The sequence below is a fragment of the Salvelinus namaycush genome, unplaced genomic scaffold (genome assembly GCF_016432855.1).
Source record: "Salvelinus namaycush isolate Seneca unplaced genomic scaffold, SaNama_1.0 Scaffold1769, whole genome shotgun sequence".
NCBI lineage: Eukaryota > Metazoa > Chordata > Actinopteri > Salmoniformes > Salmonidae > Salvelinus > Salvelinus namaycush.
The window spans coordinates 11197-25887 of NW_024058529.1; the positions used below are offsets into that span (position 1 = coordinate 11197).

A 14691-nucleotide genomic window follows, 5' to 3' on the forward strand; every position below is an offset into this window, starting at 1 on the left:
GTGGTTAGAGGAGACAGGTAGCCTAGTGGTTAGAGGCAGGTAGCCTAGTGGTTAGAGGCAGGTAGCCTAGTGGTTAGAGGAGGCAGGTAGCCTAGTGGTTAGAGGCAGGTAGTCTAGTGGTTAGAGGCAGGTAGTCTAGTGGTTAGAGGCAGGTAGTCTAGTGGTTAGAGGCAGGTAGTCTAGTGGTTAGAAGCAGGTAGTCTAGTGGTTAGAGGCAGGTAGCCTATTGGTTAGAGCGTTGGACTAGTAACCGAAAGGTTGCAAGATCGAATCCCTAAGCTGACAAGGTACAATTCGGTTGTTCTGCCCCTGAACAAGGCAGTTAACCCACTGTTCCTAGAATGTAATTGAAAATAAGAATTTGTTCTTCACGGACTTGCCTAATAAAATTATAATAAATGACTAAGCAGTCTGATGTCTATGTTGCATTGACCCCTTCTAGAGGACAAGCTGTAACATTAAACTCACCCAATCAGCACCTAACCAGCCAACCAGCTACCCATCCACCAATCCACCCAGGCAGCCACCCACTAACCCACCTTGCAGTCTTTCTGGTACTTGCTCCACAAGTCTTTACTCAGGCCCCCCGACGCCTCACACGGTTTGTCAGGAGGGACAATGTTGTGGTTGACCAGTGCTGACAAGTGGGTACGGACCGTGGACAGGTGTCGACAGTAGGCCAGCCCTGCAGGGAGGGAGGGACAAGAGACAGGTGTGGCGAGAAAGAAGAAGGGAAAGAAAAGGGAAAGAAGGAGTTGAGAGAAAGACAGACATGAAAGAAGACAGGAGGTCTCTTCCTTTATGCCATAGGAACTGGTCTCTTCCTTTACGCCATAGGAACTGGTCTCTTCCTTTATGCCATAGGAACTGGTCTCTTCCTTTACGCCATAGGAACTGGTCTCTTCCTTTACGCCATAGGAACTGGTCTCTTCCTTTACGCCATAGGAACTGGTCTCTTCCTTTACGCCATAGGAACTGGTCTCTTCCTTTACGCCATAGAAACTGGTCTCTTCCTTTACGCCATAGGAACTGGTCTCTTCCTTTACGCCATAGGAACTGGTCTCTTCCTTTACGCCATAGGAACTGGTCTCTTCCTTTACGCCATAGGAACTGGTCTCTTCCTTTACGCCATAGGAACTGGTCTCTTCCTTTACGCCATAGGAACTGGTCTCTTCCTTTATGCCATAGGAACTGGTCTCTTCCTTTACGCCATAGGAACTGGTCTCTTCCTTTACGCCATAGGAACTGGTCTCTTCCTTTACGCCATAGGAACTGGTCTCTTCCTTTACGCCATAGGAACTGGTCTCTTCCTTTACGCCATAGGAACTGGTCTCTTCCTTTACGCCATAGGAACTTGTCTCTTCCTTTACGACATAGGAACTGGTCTCTTCCTTTATGCCATAGGAACTGGTCTCTTCCTTTATGCCATAGGAACTGGTCTCTTCCTTTATGCCATAGGAACTGGTCTCTTCCTTTACGACATAGGAACTGGTCTCTTCCTTTACGCCATAGAAACTGGTCTCTTCCTTTATGCCATAGGAACTGGTCTCTTCCTTTATGCCATAGGAACTGGTCTCTTCCTTTACGCCATAGAAACTGGTCTCTTCCTTTATGCCATAGGAACTGGTCTCTTCCTTTACGCCATAGAAACTGGTCTCTTCCTTTATGCCATAGGAACTGGTCTCTTCCTTTACGCCATAGGAACTGGTCTCTTCCTTTATGCCATAGGAACTGGTCTCTTCCTTTATGCCATAGGAACTGGTCTCTTCCTTTATGCCATAGGAACTGGTCTCTTCCTTTATGCCATAGGAACTGGTCTCTTCCTTTATGCCATAGGAACTGGTCTCTTCCTTTATGCCATAGGAACTGAGAAACAAACAACTCTGAGAGAGAGAACACAGACAGACTTACATCCGTAGAAGGCCCTGGAGACGATCTGCCTTTTCATATTCTGGCACAGCATCTTCAGAGGGCTCCTGGAGTCAGGACACACATAAAGCGGTGAGATTGTGATTTCAGGTTATCAATTAATGATGTGATCCATTCTCTGCAGGAGTGTACGTGTATGTGCACGTGTGAGTCCATGCGTGTGTTCGTGTGTGTGTGTGTGTGTGTGTGTGTGTGTGTGTGTGTGTGTGTGTGTGTGTGTGTGTGTGTGTGTGTGTGTGTGTGTGTGTGTGTGTGTGTGTGTGTGTGTGTGTATATTCTCACCGGTCGTGGATGCAGGTGCAGCCTGCTGGGTATTCCAATGAGACGTTACTGCCCCCTGCGGAGCAAGGCAGACATGACGACATGTGACTGGTGCACTCTGCTCCCTGCTGCCATGACGACGGGCTGCCTCCCATATAGGCTCCCTGGATGTCCATCATCTCCCCATGGTCTGGAGGGTGAGGGGGGATGGAGAGGGTGAGAGAGAGGGATGGAGAGAGAGGATGAGGGGGGATGGAGAGGGTGAGAGAGAGGGATGGAGAGGGTGAGAGAGAGGGATGGAGAGAGAGGGATGGAGAGAGGGATGGAGAGAGATGGATGGAGAGAGGGATGGAGAGAGAGGGATGGAGAGGGTGAGAGAGAGGGATGGAGAGATGGATGGAGAGAGGGATGGAGAGGGATAAGAGAGAGGGATGGAGAGGGTGAGAGAGAGGAATGGAGAGAGAGGGATGGAGAGAGGGATGGAGAGAGGGATGGAGATGGATAAGAGAGAGGGATGGAGAGGGTGAGAGAGAGGGATGGAGAGGGTAAGAGAGAGCGATGGAGAGGGTGAGAGAGAGGGATGGAGAGGGTGAGAGACAGGGATGAGAGAGAGGGATGGAGAGGGATGAGAGAGGGATGGAGAGGGTGAGAGAGAGGGATGGAGAGAGAAGGATGGAGAGGGTAAGAGAGAGGGATGAGAGAGAGCGATGGAGAGGGTGAGAGAGAGTTATGGAGAGGGTGAGAGAGGGATGGAGAGGGTGAGAGAGAGATGGAGAGGGTGAGAGAGAGGGATGAGAGAGAGGGATGGAGAGAAGGATGGAGAGGGTGAGAGAGAGGGATGGAGAGAGAGGGATGGAGAGAGAGGGTGAGAGAGAGGGATGGAGAGAGATGGATGAGAGGGTGAGAGAAAGGGATGGAGAGGTTGAGAGAGAGGGATGGAGAGAGAGGGATGGAGAGGGTGAGAGAGAGGGATGGAGAGGGTGAGAGAGAGGGATGGAGAGAGGGATGGAGAGAGATGGATGGAGAGAGAGGGATGGAGAGGGTGAGACAGAGGGATGGAGAGAGAGGGATGGAGAGGGTGAGAGAGAGGGATGGAGAGAGAGGGATGGAGAGGGTGAGAGAGAGGGATGGAGAGAGAAGGATGGAGAGGGTAAGAGAGAGGGATGAGAGAGAGCGATGGAGAGGGTGAGAGAGAGGGATGGAGAGGGTGAGAGAGAGGGATGAGAGAGAGGGATGGAGAGAGAGGGATGGAGAGAGAGGGATGGAGAGAGAGGGATGGAGAGGGTGAGAGAGAGGGATGGAGAGAGGGGGATGGAGAGGGTGAGAGAGAGGAATGGAGAGGGTGAGCGAGAGGGATGGAGAGGGTGAGCGAGAGGGATGGAGAGGGATGGAGAGAGAGGGTGAGAAAGAGGGATGAGAGAGGGGGGATGGAGAGGGGGGTGAGAGAAGAATGAAGAGAGAGGGGAGAGAGGGGGGGATGGGGAGAGGGAGGGTGAGAGGGGGAGGGGGGATGGAGAGAGAGGAATGGAGGTGGGGAAAGAGGATGGAGAGAGAAGGGAGAGAGAGGTGGAGGGGGATGGAGAGAGAGGGATGGAGAGAGGGGGGTTAGAGTGGGGTGAGAGAAGGATGGAGAAGGGGGAATGGAAAGGGGGAGAGAGAGGGATAGAGGTGGGGTGAGAGAAAGGGAAGGGAATAGAGAGGGATGGAGGGAGAGGGGGATGGAGAGGTGAATGAGAGAGAGATAGGGAGAGAAGGGAGAGAGTGAGGGATGAGAGAGAGAGAGAAAGTGATGGAACAAGGGGGAAGACAACAGCAAGGAAAATAGATAAAATGATGAGGGACAGAGAATCAGTCTTAAGGTGCTCTGAGACTAGGCTGTAAACTAACCTGTTGGCTGCGTCCAGTACGTGTCATTGGTTTCCTTATTGGCTAAATAAAACAAGATCTCTTGTCTGGCTAGAATGACATGATCTGTTGCCCAGGCTCTAACTCAACCAAGACATCGATTCAGGGAGAGAGAGATTTCTCTCTTTGTCGATATCAGATTCAAATGACTCTTTCAAATATTGTATATTTAATTTAGCTTACATTGCTCACATAGATGTATGAGATATACATTTTACAGAGCCTTCAGAAAGTATTCACACCCCTTGACTTATTCCACATTTTGTTGTGTTACAGCCTGAATTCAAAATGGATCAAATTGAGTTTTTTTTCTCACCCATCTACAAACAATATCCCATAATGACAAAGTGAAAACATGTTTTTTTTAAACATTTTTGCAAATGTATTGAAAATTAAATACAGAAATGGTTCATTTACATAAGTATTTACACTCCTGTGTCAATACATGTTAGAATCACCTTTGGCAGCGATTACAGCTGTGAGTCTTTCTCGGTAAGTCTCTAAGAGCTGTGAGTCTTTCTGGGTGAGTCTCTAAGAGCTGTGAGTCTTTCTGGGTAAGTCTATAAGAGCTGTGAGTCTTCTGGGTAAGTCTCTAAGAGCTGTGAGTCTTTCTGGGTAAGTCTCTAAGAGCTGTGAGTCTTTCTGGGTAAGTCTCTAAGAGCTGTGAGTCTCTCTGGGTAAGTCTCTAAGAGCTGTGAGTCTTTCTGGGTAAGTCTCTAAGAGCTGTGAGTCTTTCTGGGTAAGTCTCTAAGAGCTGTGAGTCTTTCTGGGTAAGTATCTAAGAGCTGTGAGTCTTTCTGGGTAAGTCTCTAAGAGCTGTGAGTCTTTCTGGGTAAGTCTCTAAGAGCTGTGAGTCTTTCTGGGTAAGTATCTAAGAGCTGTGAGTCTTTCTGGGTAAGTCTCTAAGAGCTTTGCACACCTGGATTGTACAATATTTGCACATTTTTGTAATTATTCAAACTCTGTCAAGTTGTTCGTTGTTCATTACTAGACAGCCATTTGCAAGTGTTGCCATATATTTTCGATTTAAGTCAAAACTGTAACTAGGCCACTCAGTAACATTCAATGTCGTCTTGGTAAGAAACTCAAGTGTATATTTGGCTTTGTGTTTTAGGTAATTGTCCTTATATGAAAGGTACTCAGTGACGTGTTGTGTTGGATTTGCCCCAAATATAACGCTTTGTATTCAGGACAAAAAGTACATTTCTTTGCCAAATTTTTCACAGATTTACTCTTTAGTGCCTTGTTGCAAACAGGATGTATGTTTTGGAATATTTTCATTTTGTACAGGTTTTCTTCTATTCATTTATTGTGGAGTAACTACAATGTTGTCGATCCATCCTCAGTTTTTTCCTATCAAAGCCATTAAACTCCGTAACTGTTTTAAAGTCACCATTGGCCTCATGGTGAAATCCCTGAGCGGTTTCCTTACTCTCTGGCAACTGAGTTAGGAAGGACGCCTGTATTTTTATAGTGACTGGATGTATTTATACACCATCCAAAGTGTAATTAATGATCAAAGGGACATTCAATGTCTTATTTGAATTTATACATCTACCAATAGGTGCCCTTTGACCGGCATTGGAAAACCTCCCTGGTCTTTGTGGTTGCTCGACTGAGGGACCTTACAGATAATTGTTTGCGTGGGGTACAGAGATATATATATTTTTTTTTTACCTTAATTTTACTAGGCAATTCAGTTAAGAACAAATTCTTATTTTCATTGACGGCCTAGGAACAGTGGGTTAACTGCCTTGTTCAGGGGCAGAACGACATATTTGTACCTTGTCAGCTCGGGGATTTGATCTTTCAACCTTTCGGTTATTAGTCCAACGCTCTAACCACTAGGCTACGCTGCCGCCTCTACACTCTAACCACTAGGCTACGCTGCCGCCTCAACACTCTACCCACTAGGCTACGCTGCCGCCCCAAGGTGAGGTATGACTATGAGGTAGTCATTCCAAAATCAGGTTAATTATTGCATACTGAGTGAGTCCATGTGACTTGTTAAGAAAATGTTGGCTCCTGAATGTATTTAGAAATCGCCATAACAAAGGGGTTGAATACTTATTGACTCAAAACATTTCAGATTTTCATTTTTATTCATTTGTAAACATTCCTGAAAACATAACTCCACTTTGACATTTTTGGGGTATTGTGTGTAGGCCAGTGACAAAACATATCCATGTAATCAATTTTAAATTCAGGCTGCAAGACAACAAAATGTGGAAAAAGTAATGGGGTGTGAATACTTCCTGAAGGCACTGTATGTATATGGTTATCCATAAGTGAGTCAGACAAACATCATAAAACACAAAAACATTATATTGAGAATAAACAAAAACGTGGAATTGAATAAGAAGACGTTTTGGGAAGCGAGAGCAGAGCATGCTGGGGGATTAGGCCAGGCAGAGAGGATGCTGGGAAGGCATGCTTATAGAGCCCAGTCAGAGAGATGACACAGAGCACAAACTGTCTCTACAAAAAAGACCAAAAACGACATTAGGAGAGGAGAGGAAAGGAGAGGGGGAGAGGAGGAGGAGAAGGACATGAGGAGAGAGACAGGGCAGCGGGGTTCTCAGGCCATGCAGGAAGCATAAAGCATAAAGCCAGATCGTGACGACAAAAAAAAGCCAAATGCCAAAACAGGAACAAAAAGAAAACAACTAAATGTCCATTAAGGGTTAAAAATACAAAGAAAGAATCATAAAAACATCAACATCAAAAAAATGCTCTTCACCTTAATTCTTCAGGGTGGAGCAGATTACCTGTTATAAATATGAGTAGCTGTTCTTTGTTTGTTCAGCAAAAAAAAAACAAGAAATCAAAACGATAAAACATAACCAAACATAAAATGCTGCCTGGAAAAGGAGACCCCGCATTCGGACTCCCTAGATTTTTTTTTTTTTGTTGGGCTATGCGAGTTCAAAGTTCAACAGGAAGTGATTTTAGTGGTTTTGGTATACACTCCCGGGTGTTGACATAACAATACTGTAACAGGGTAGGAACCAAAGTGTGACAGGGTAGGAACCAAAGTGTTGTCCATGTCTCTACTACTGCGGAACCCCACAGGACCTAGTCGTCACAATGGAAGGGACGAGGGGACGACGGGGGTTAGTGAAGAATTGCAGTGAACAGCATTGCAGAAAAAACGACTGCACGAACAGAGAAAGAGGAAAAACTAAATCAGAGCAAAGAAATCAATCAAAAATATATATACAGTTGAAGTCGGAAGTTTACATACACTTAGGTTGGAGTCAATAAAACTCATTTTTCAACCACTCCACAGATTTCTTGTTAACAAACTATACTTTTGGCAAGTCGGTTAGGACATCTACTTTGTGCATGACACAAGTCATTTTTCCAACAATTGTTTACAGACAGATTATTTCACTTATAATTCACTGTATCACAATTCCAGTGGGTCAGAAGTTTACATACACTAAGTTGACTGTGCCTTTAAACAGCTTGGAAAATTCCAGAAAATGATTTCATGGCTTTAGAATCTTCTGATATGCTAATTGACATAATTTGACTCAATTGGAGGTGTACCTGTGGATGTATTTCAAGGCCTACCTTCAAACTCAGTGCCTTTTTGCTTGACATCATGGGAAAATCAAAAGAAATCAGCAAAGACCTCAGAAAAAAAATTGTAGACCTCCACAAGTCTGGTTCATCCTTGGGAGCAATTTCCAAATGCCTGAAGGTACCACGTTCATCTGTACAAACAATAGTACACAAGTATAAACACCATGGGACCTAGCAGCCGTCATACCGCTCAGGAAGGAGACGTGTTCTGTCTCCTAGAGATGAACGTACTTTGGTGCGAAAAGTGCAAATCAATCACAGAACAACAGCAAAGGACCTTGTGAAGATGCTGGAGGAAACAGGTACAAAAGTATCAATATCAACAGTAAAATGAGTCCTATTTCGACATAACCTGAAAGGCCGCTCAACAAGGAAGACACCACTGCTCCAAAACCGCCATAAAAAAGCCAAACTACGGTTTGCAACTGCACATGGGGACAAAGATCATACTTTTTCGAGAAATGTCCTCTGGTCTGATGAAACAAAAATAGAACTGTTTGGCCATAATGACCATCGTTATGTTTGGAGGAAAAAGGGGGATGCTTGCAAGCCGAAGAACACCATCCCAACCATGAAGCACAGGGGTGGCAGCATCATGTTGTGGGGGTGCTTTGCTGCAGGAGGGACTGGTACACTTCACAAAATAGAAGGCTTAATGAGGTAGGAAAATTATGTGGATATATTGAAGCAACATCTCAAGACATCAGTCAGGAAGTTAAAGCTTGATCGCAAATGGGTCTTCCAAATGGACAATGACCCCAAGCATACTTCCAAAGATGTGGCAAAATGGCTTAAGGACAACAAAGTCAAGGTATTGGAGTGGCCATCACAAAGCCCTGACCTCAATCCTATAGAACATTTGTGGGCAGAACTGAAAAAGCGTGTGCGAGCAAGGAGGCCTACAAACCTGACTCAGTTACACCAGCTCTGTCAGGAGGAATGGGCCAAAATTCACCCAACTTAATGTGGGAAGCTTGTGGAAGGCTACCCGAAACATTTGACCCAAGTTAAACAATTTAAAGGCAATGCTACCAAATACTAATTGAATGTACGTAAACTTCTGACCCACTGGCAATGTGATGAAAGAAATAAAAGCTGAAATAAATAATTCTCTCTACTATTCAATCTGACATTTCACATTCTTAAAATAAAGTGGTGATCCTAACTGACCTAAGACAGGGAATGTTTTACTAGGATTAAATGTCAGGAATTGTGAAAAACTGAGTTTAAATGTATTTGGCTATGGTGTATGTAAACTTCCGACTTCAACTGTATATATATATAGAGAGAGAGACATAGAGATACAGTACATATATATATAGAGAGAGAGAAATAGAGATACAGTACATATATATATAGAGAGAGAGACATAGAGATACAGTACATATATATATAGAGAGAGATAGAGAGACATAGAGATACAGTACATATATATATAGAGAAAGAGAGACATATAGAGATACAGTAAATATATATATATAGAGAGAGACATAAAGATACAGTACATATATATATAGAGAGAGAGACATAGAGATACAGTACATATATATATAGAGAGAGAGACATAGAGATACAGTACATATATATATATAGAGAGAGACATAGAGATACAGTACATATATATATATAGAGAGAGACATAGAGATACAGTACATATATATATAGAGAGAGAGACATAGAGATACAGTACATATATATATATAGAGAGAGAGATATAGAGATACAGTACATATATATAGAGAGAGAGAGATAGAGAGATACAGTACATATATATATATAGAGAGAGATATATAGAGATACAGTACATATATATATAGAGAGAGAGAGATATAGAGATACAGTACATATATATAGAGAGAGAGAGATATATAGAGATACAGTACATATATATAGAGAGAGAGATATATATAGAGGGGGGGGGGGGGTATTCCTACCAGTAGAAACAAACAAGACACCTTCTTTTAAAACAAAATGAAACTGGTTGCTGCATATCTCACATGCAAACAGGTCAGGCATGTTGCAGTGAACGTAAATGAAGACAATGGAGCCAAAACAAAAAGTAAACAGTAAACAGAAGGGTTAAGAGAACCAAACCAGCAACAGGTGCCACAAAGGAAAAACAACAGAGCAAATTATCAAAGCATTTCTTTGTGCCCCAAAATCCAGACCCAACAGCGCTGAGAGGAGAGGACCACAGTGACTGGGAATAACATGGTACTGCTCCACTGAGAGGAGAGGACCACAGTGACTGGGAATAACATGGTACTGCTCCACTGAGAGGAGAGGACCACAGTGACTGGGAATAACATGGTACTGCTCCACTGAGAGGAGAGGACCACAGTGACTGGTAATAACATGGTACTGCTCCACTGAGAGGAGAGGACCACAGTGACTGGGAATAACATGGTACTGCTCCACTGAGAGGAGAGGACCACAGTGACTGGGAATAACATGGTACTGCTCCACTGAGAGGAGAGGACCACAGTGACTGGGAATAACATGGTACTGCTCCACTGAGAGGAGAGGACCACAGTGACTGGTAATAACATGGTACTGCTCCACTGAGAGGAGAGGACCACAGTGACTGGGGATAACATGGTACTGCTCCACTGAGAGGACCACAGTGACTGGGAATAACATGGTACTGCTCCACTGAGAGGAGAGGACCACAGTGACTGGTAATAACATGGTACTGCTCCACTGAGAGGAGAGGACCACAGTGACTGGGGATAACATGGTACTGCTCCACTGAGAGGAGAGGACCAAAGTGACTGGGAATAACATGGTACTGCTCCACTGAGAGGAGAGGACCACAGTGACTGGGAATAACATGGTACTGCTCCACTGAGAGGAGAGGACCACAGTGACTGGGAATAACATGGTACTGCTCTACTGGGAGGAGAGGACCACAGTGACTGGGAATAACATGGTACTGCTCCACTGAGAGGAGAGGACCACAGTGACTGGGAATAACATGGTACTGCTCCACTGAGAGGAGAGGACCACAGTGACTGGGAATAACATGGTACTGCTCCACTGAGAGGAGAGGACCTGAGTGACTGGGAATAACATGGTACTGCTCCACTGAGAGGAGAGGACCACAGTGACTGGGAATAACATGGTACTGCTCCACTGAGAGGAGAGGACCACAGTGACTGGGAATAACATGGTACTGCTCCACTGAGAGCAGAGGACCACAGTGACTGGGAATAACATGGTACTGCTCTACTGAGAGGAGAGGACCACAGTGACTGGGAATAACATGGTACTGCTCCACTGAGAGGAGATGACCAAAGTGACTGGGAATAACATGGTACTGCTCCACTGAGAGGAGAGGACCACAGTGAATGGGAATAACATGGTACTGCTCTACTGAGAGAAGGGAACCATCATTCCCTATAAAGTTGACTTCTTTGGAACAGGGCCCATAGTGAAGAGATAACAGTCTCTAAAGGGACTAGGGAGGGAGGACAGTCGTCAGAGACAACAGTCTGTAAAGGGACTAGGGAGGGAGGGAGGACAGTCGTCAGAGATAGCAGTCTCTAAAGGGACTAGGGAGGGAGGGAGGACAGTCATCAGAGATAACAGTCTCTAAAGGGACTAGGGAGGGAGGGAGGACAGTCATTAGAGATAACAGTCTCTAAAGGGACTAGGGAGGGAGGACAGTCATCAGAGATAACAGTCTCTAAAGGGACTAGGGAGGGAGGGAGGACAGTCATCAGAGACAACAGTCTCTAAAGGGACTAGGGAGGGAGGGAGGACAGTCGTCAGAGACAACAGTCTCTAAAGGGACTAGGGAGGTAGAGAGGACAGTCATCAGAGATAACAGTCTCTAAAGGGACTAGGGAGGGAGGGAGGACAGTCATTAGAGATAACAGTCTCTAAAGGGATTAGGGAGGTAGGGAGGACAGTCATTAGAGATAACAGTCTCTAAAGGGACTAGGGAGGGAGGGAGGACAGTCATCAGAGATAACAGTCTCTAAAGGGACTAGGGAGGGAGGGAGGACAGTCATTAGAGATAACAGTCTCTAAAGGGACTAGGGAGGGAGGACAGTCATCAGAGATAACAGTCTCTAAAGGGACTAGGGAGGGAGGGAGGACAGTCGTCAGAGACAACAGTCTGTAAAGGGACTAGGGAGATAGGGAGGACAGTCATCAGAGACAACAGTCTCTAAAGGGACTAGGGAGGGAGGGAGGACAGTCATTAGAGATAACAGTCTCTAAAGGGACTAGGGAGGGAGGGAGGACAGTCGTCAGAGACAACAGTCTCTAAAGGGACTAGGGAGGTAGGGAGGACAGTCATCAGAGATAACAGTCTCTAAAGAGACTAGGGAGGGAGGGAGGACAGTCGTCAGAGACAACAGTCTCTAAAGGGACTAGGGAGGGAGGGAGGACAGTCATCAGAGATAACAGTCTCTAAAGGGACTAGGGAGGGAGGGAGGACAGTCATTAGAGATAACAGTCTCAAAGAGACTAGGGAGGGAGGGAGGACAGTCGTCAGAGACAACAGTCTCTAAAGGGAATAGGGAGGGAGGGAGGACAGTCATTATAGATAACAGTCTCTAAAGGGATTAGGGAGGGAGGGAGGACAGTCATTAGAGATAAAAGTCTCTAAAGGGACTAGGGAGGGAGGGAGGACAGTCATCAGAGACAACAGTCTCTAAAGGGACTAGGGAGGGAGGGAGGACAGTCATTAGAGACACAGTCTCTAAAGGGACTAGGGAGGGAGGGAGGACAGTCATTAGACATAACAGTCTCTAAAGGGACTAGGGAGGACAGTCATTAGAGATAACAGTCTCTAAAGGGACTAGAGGGAGGACAGTCATCAGAGATAAGTCTCTAAAGAGACTAGGGAGGGAGGGAGGACAGTCGTCAGAGACAACAGTCTCTAAAGGGACTAGGGAGGGAGGGAGGACAGTCATTAGAGATAACAGTCTCTAAAGGGACTAGAGGGAGGACAGTCATCAGAGATTACAGTCTCTAAAGAGACTAGGGAGATAGGGAGGAGAGTCATCAGAGATAACAGTCTCTAAAGAGACTAGGGAGGGAGGGAGGACAGTCATCAGAGATAACAGTCTCTAAAGGGACTAGGGAGGTAGGGAGGAGAGTCATCAGAGATAACAGTCTCTAAAGGGACTAGAGGGAGGACAGTCATCAGAGACACCAGTCTCTAAAGGGACTAGGGAGGGAGGGAGGACAGTCATCAGAGATAACAGTCTCTAAAGGGACTAGGGAGGGAGGGAGGACAGTCATCAGAGATAAGAGTCTCTAAAGGGACTAGGGAGGTAGGGAGGACAGTCGTCAGAGATAACAGTCTCTAAAGGGACTAGGGAGGGAGGGAGGACAGTCATCAGAGATAACAGTCTCTAAAGGGACTAGGGAGGGAGGGAGGACAGTCATCAGAGACAACAGTCTCTAAAGGGACTAGGGAGGGAGGGAGGACAGTCATCAGAGATAACAGTCTCTAAAGGGACTAGGGAGGGAGGGAGGACAGTCATCAGAGATAACAGTCTCTAAAGGGACTAGGGAGGGAGGGAGGACAGTCATCAGAGATAACAGTCTCTAAAGGGACTAGGGAGGGATGGAGGACAGTCATCAGAGATAACAGTCTCTAAAGGGACTAGGGAGTTAGGGAGGACAGTCGTCAGAGACAACAGTCTCTAAAGGGACTAGGGAGGTAGGGATGACAGTCATCAGAGATAACAGTCTCTAAAGGGACTAGAGAGGGAGGGAGGACAGTCATCAGAGATAACAGTCTGTAAAGAGACTAGGGAGGGAGGACAGTCGTCAGAGACAACAGTCTCTAAAGGGACTAGGGAGGGAGAGAGGACAGTCATTAGACATAACAGTCTCTAAAGGGACTAGGGAGGGAGGGAGGACAGTCGTCAGAGACAACAGTCTCTAAAGGGACTAGGGAGGGAGGACAGTCATCAGAGACAACAGTCTCTAAAGGGACTAGGGAGGGAGGACAGTCATCAGAGATAACAGTCTCTAAAGGGACTAGGGAGGGAGGGAGGACAGTCATCAGAGATAACAGTTTCTAAAGGGACTAGGGAGGGAGGACAGTCATCAGAGACAACAGTCTCTAAAGGGACTAGGGAGGGAGGGAGGACAGTCAATAGAGATAACAGTCTCTAAAGGGACTAGTCATAGTCATCAGAGGACAGTCATCAGAGATAACAGTCTCTAAAGGGACTAGGGAGGGAGGACAGTCATCAGAGACAACAGTCTCTAAAGGGACTAGGGAGGGAGGGAGGACAGTCATCAGAGATAACCGTCTCTAAAGGGACTAGTCATAGTCATCAGATGACAGTCATCAGAGATAACAGTCTCTAAAGGGACTAGAGGGAGGACAGTCATCAGAGATAACAGTCTCTAAAGGGACTAGGGAGGGAGGGAGGACAGTCATCAGAGATAACCGTCTCTAAAGAGACTAGGGAGGGAGGGAGGACAGTCGTCAGAGACAACAGTTTCTAAAGGGACTAGGGAGGGAGGGAGGACTGTCAATAGAGATAACAGTCTCTAAAGGGACTAGTCATAGTCATCAGAGGACAGTCATCAGAGATAACAGTCTCTAAAGGGACTAGGGAGGGAGGACAGTCATCAGGGATAACAGTCTCTAAAGGGACTAGAGAGGGAGGGAGGACAGTCATCAGAGATAACAGTCTCTAAAGAGACTAGGGAGATAGGGAGGACAGTCATCAGAGATAACAGTCTCTAAAGGGACTAGGGAGGGAGGGAGGACAGTCATCAGAGATAACAGTCTCTAAAGGGACTAGGGAGGGAGGACAGTCATCAGAGACAACAGTCTCTAAAGGGACTAGGGAGGGAGGGAGGACAGTCATCAGAGATAACAGTCTCTAAAGGGACTAGGGAGGGAGGGAGGACAGTCATCAGAGATAACAGTCTCTAAAGAGACTAGGGGGATAGGGAGGACAGTCATCAGAGATAACAGTCTCTAAAGGGACTAGGGAGGGAGGACAGTCATCAGAGATAACAGTCTCTAAA

The 14691-nt window shown here is 45.9% G+C and overlaps 1 protein-coding gene across 1 annotated transcript in view; it reads right to left on the reverse strand.

Moving 5' to 3' along the window:
- Positions 1-539: 539 nt before the first annotated feature.
- The window catches only part of LOC120037596 (small G protein signaling modulator 2-like), a gene marked incomplete at both ends in the record, with an annotated part of 41165 nt that continues 27013 nt past the window's right edge, over positions 540-14691 (reverse strand). Inside the window, 3 exons of the mRNA XM_038983591.1 lie at positions 540-685; positions 1912-1976; positions 2212-2380. Of these exons, the coding sequence (XP_038839519.1) occupies positions 540-685; positions 1912-1976; positions 2212-2380 (380 nt within the window). The remainder of the gene's footprint in view (positions 686-1911; positions 1977-2211; positions 2381-14691) is intronic.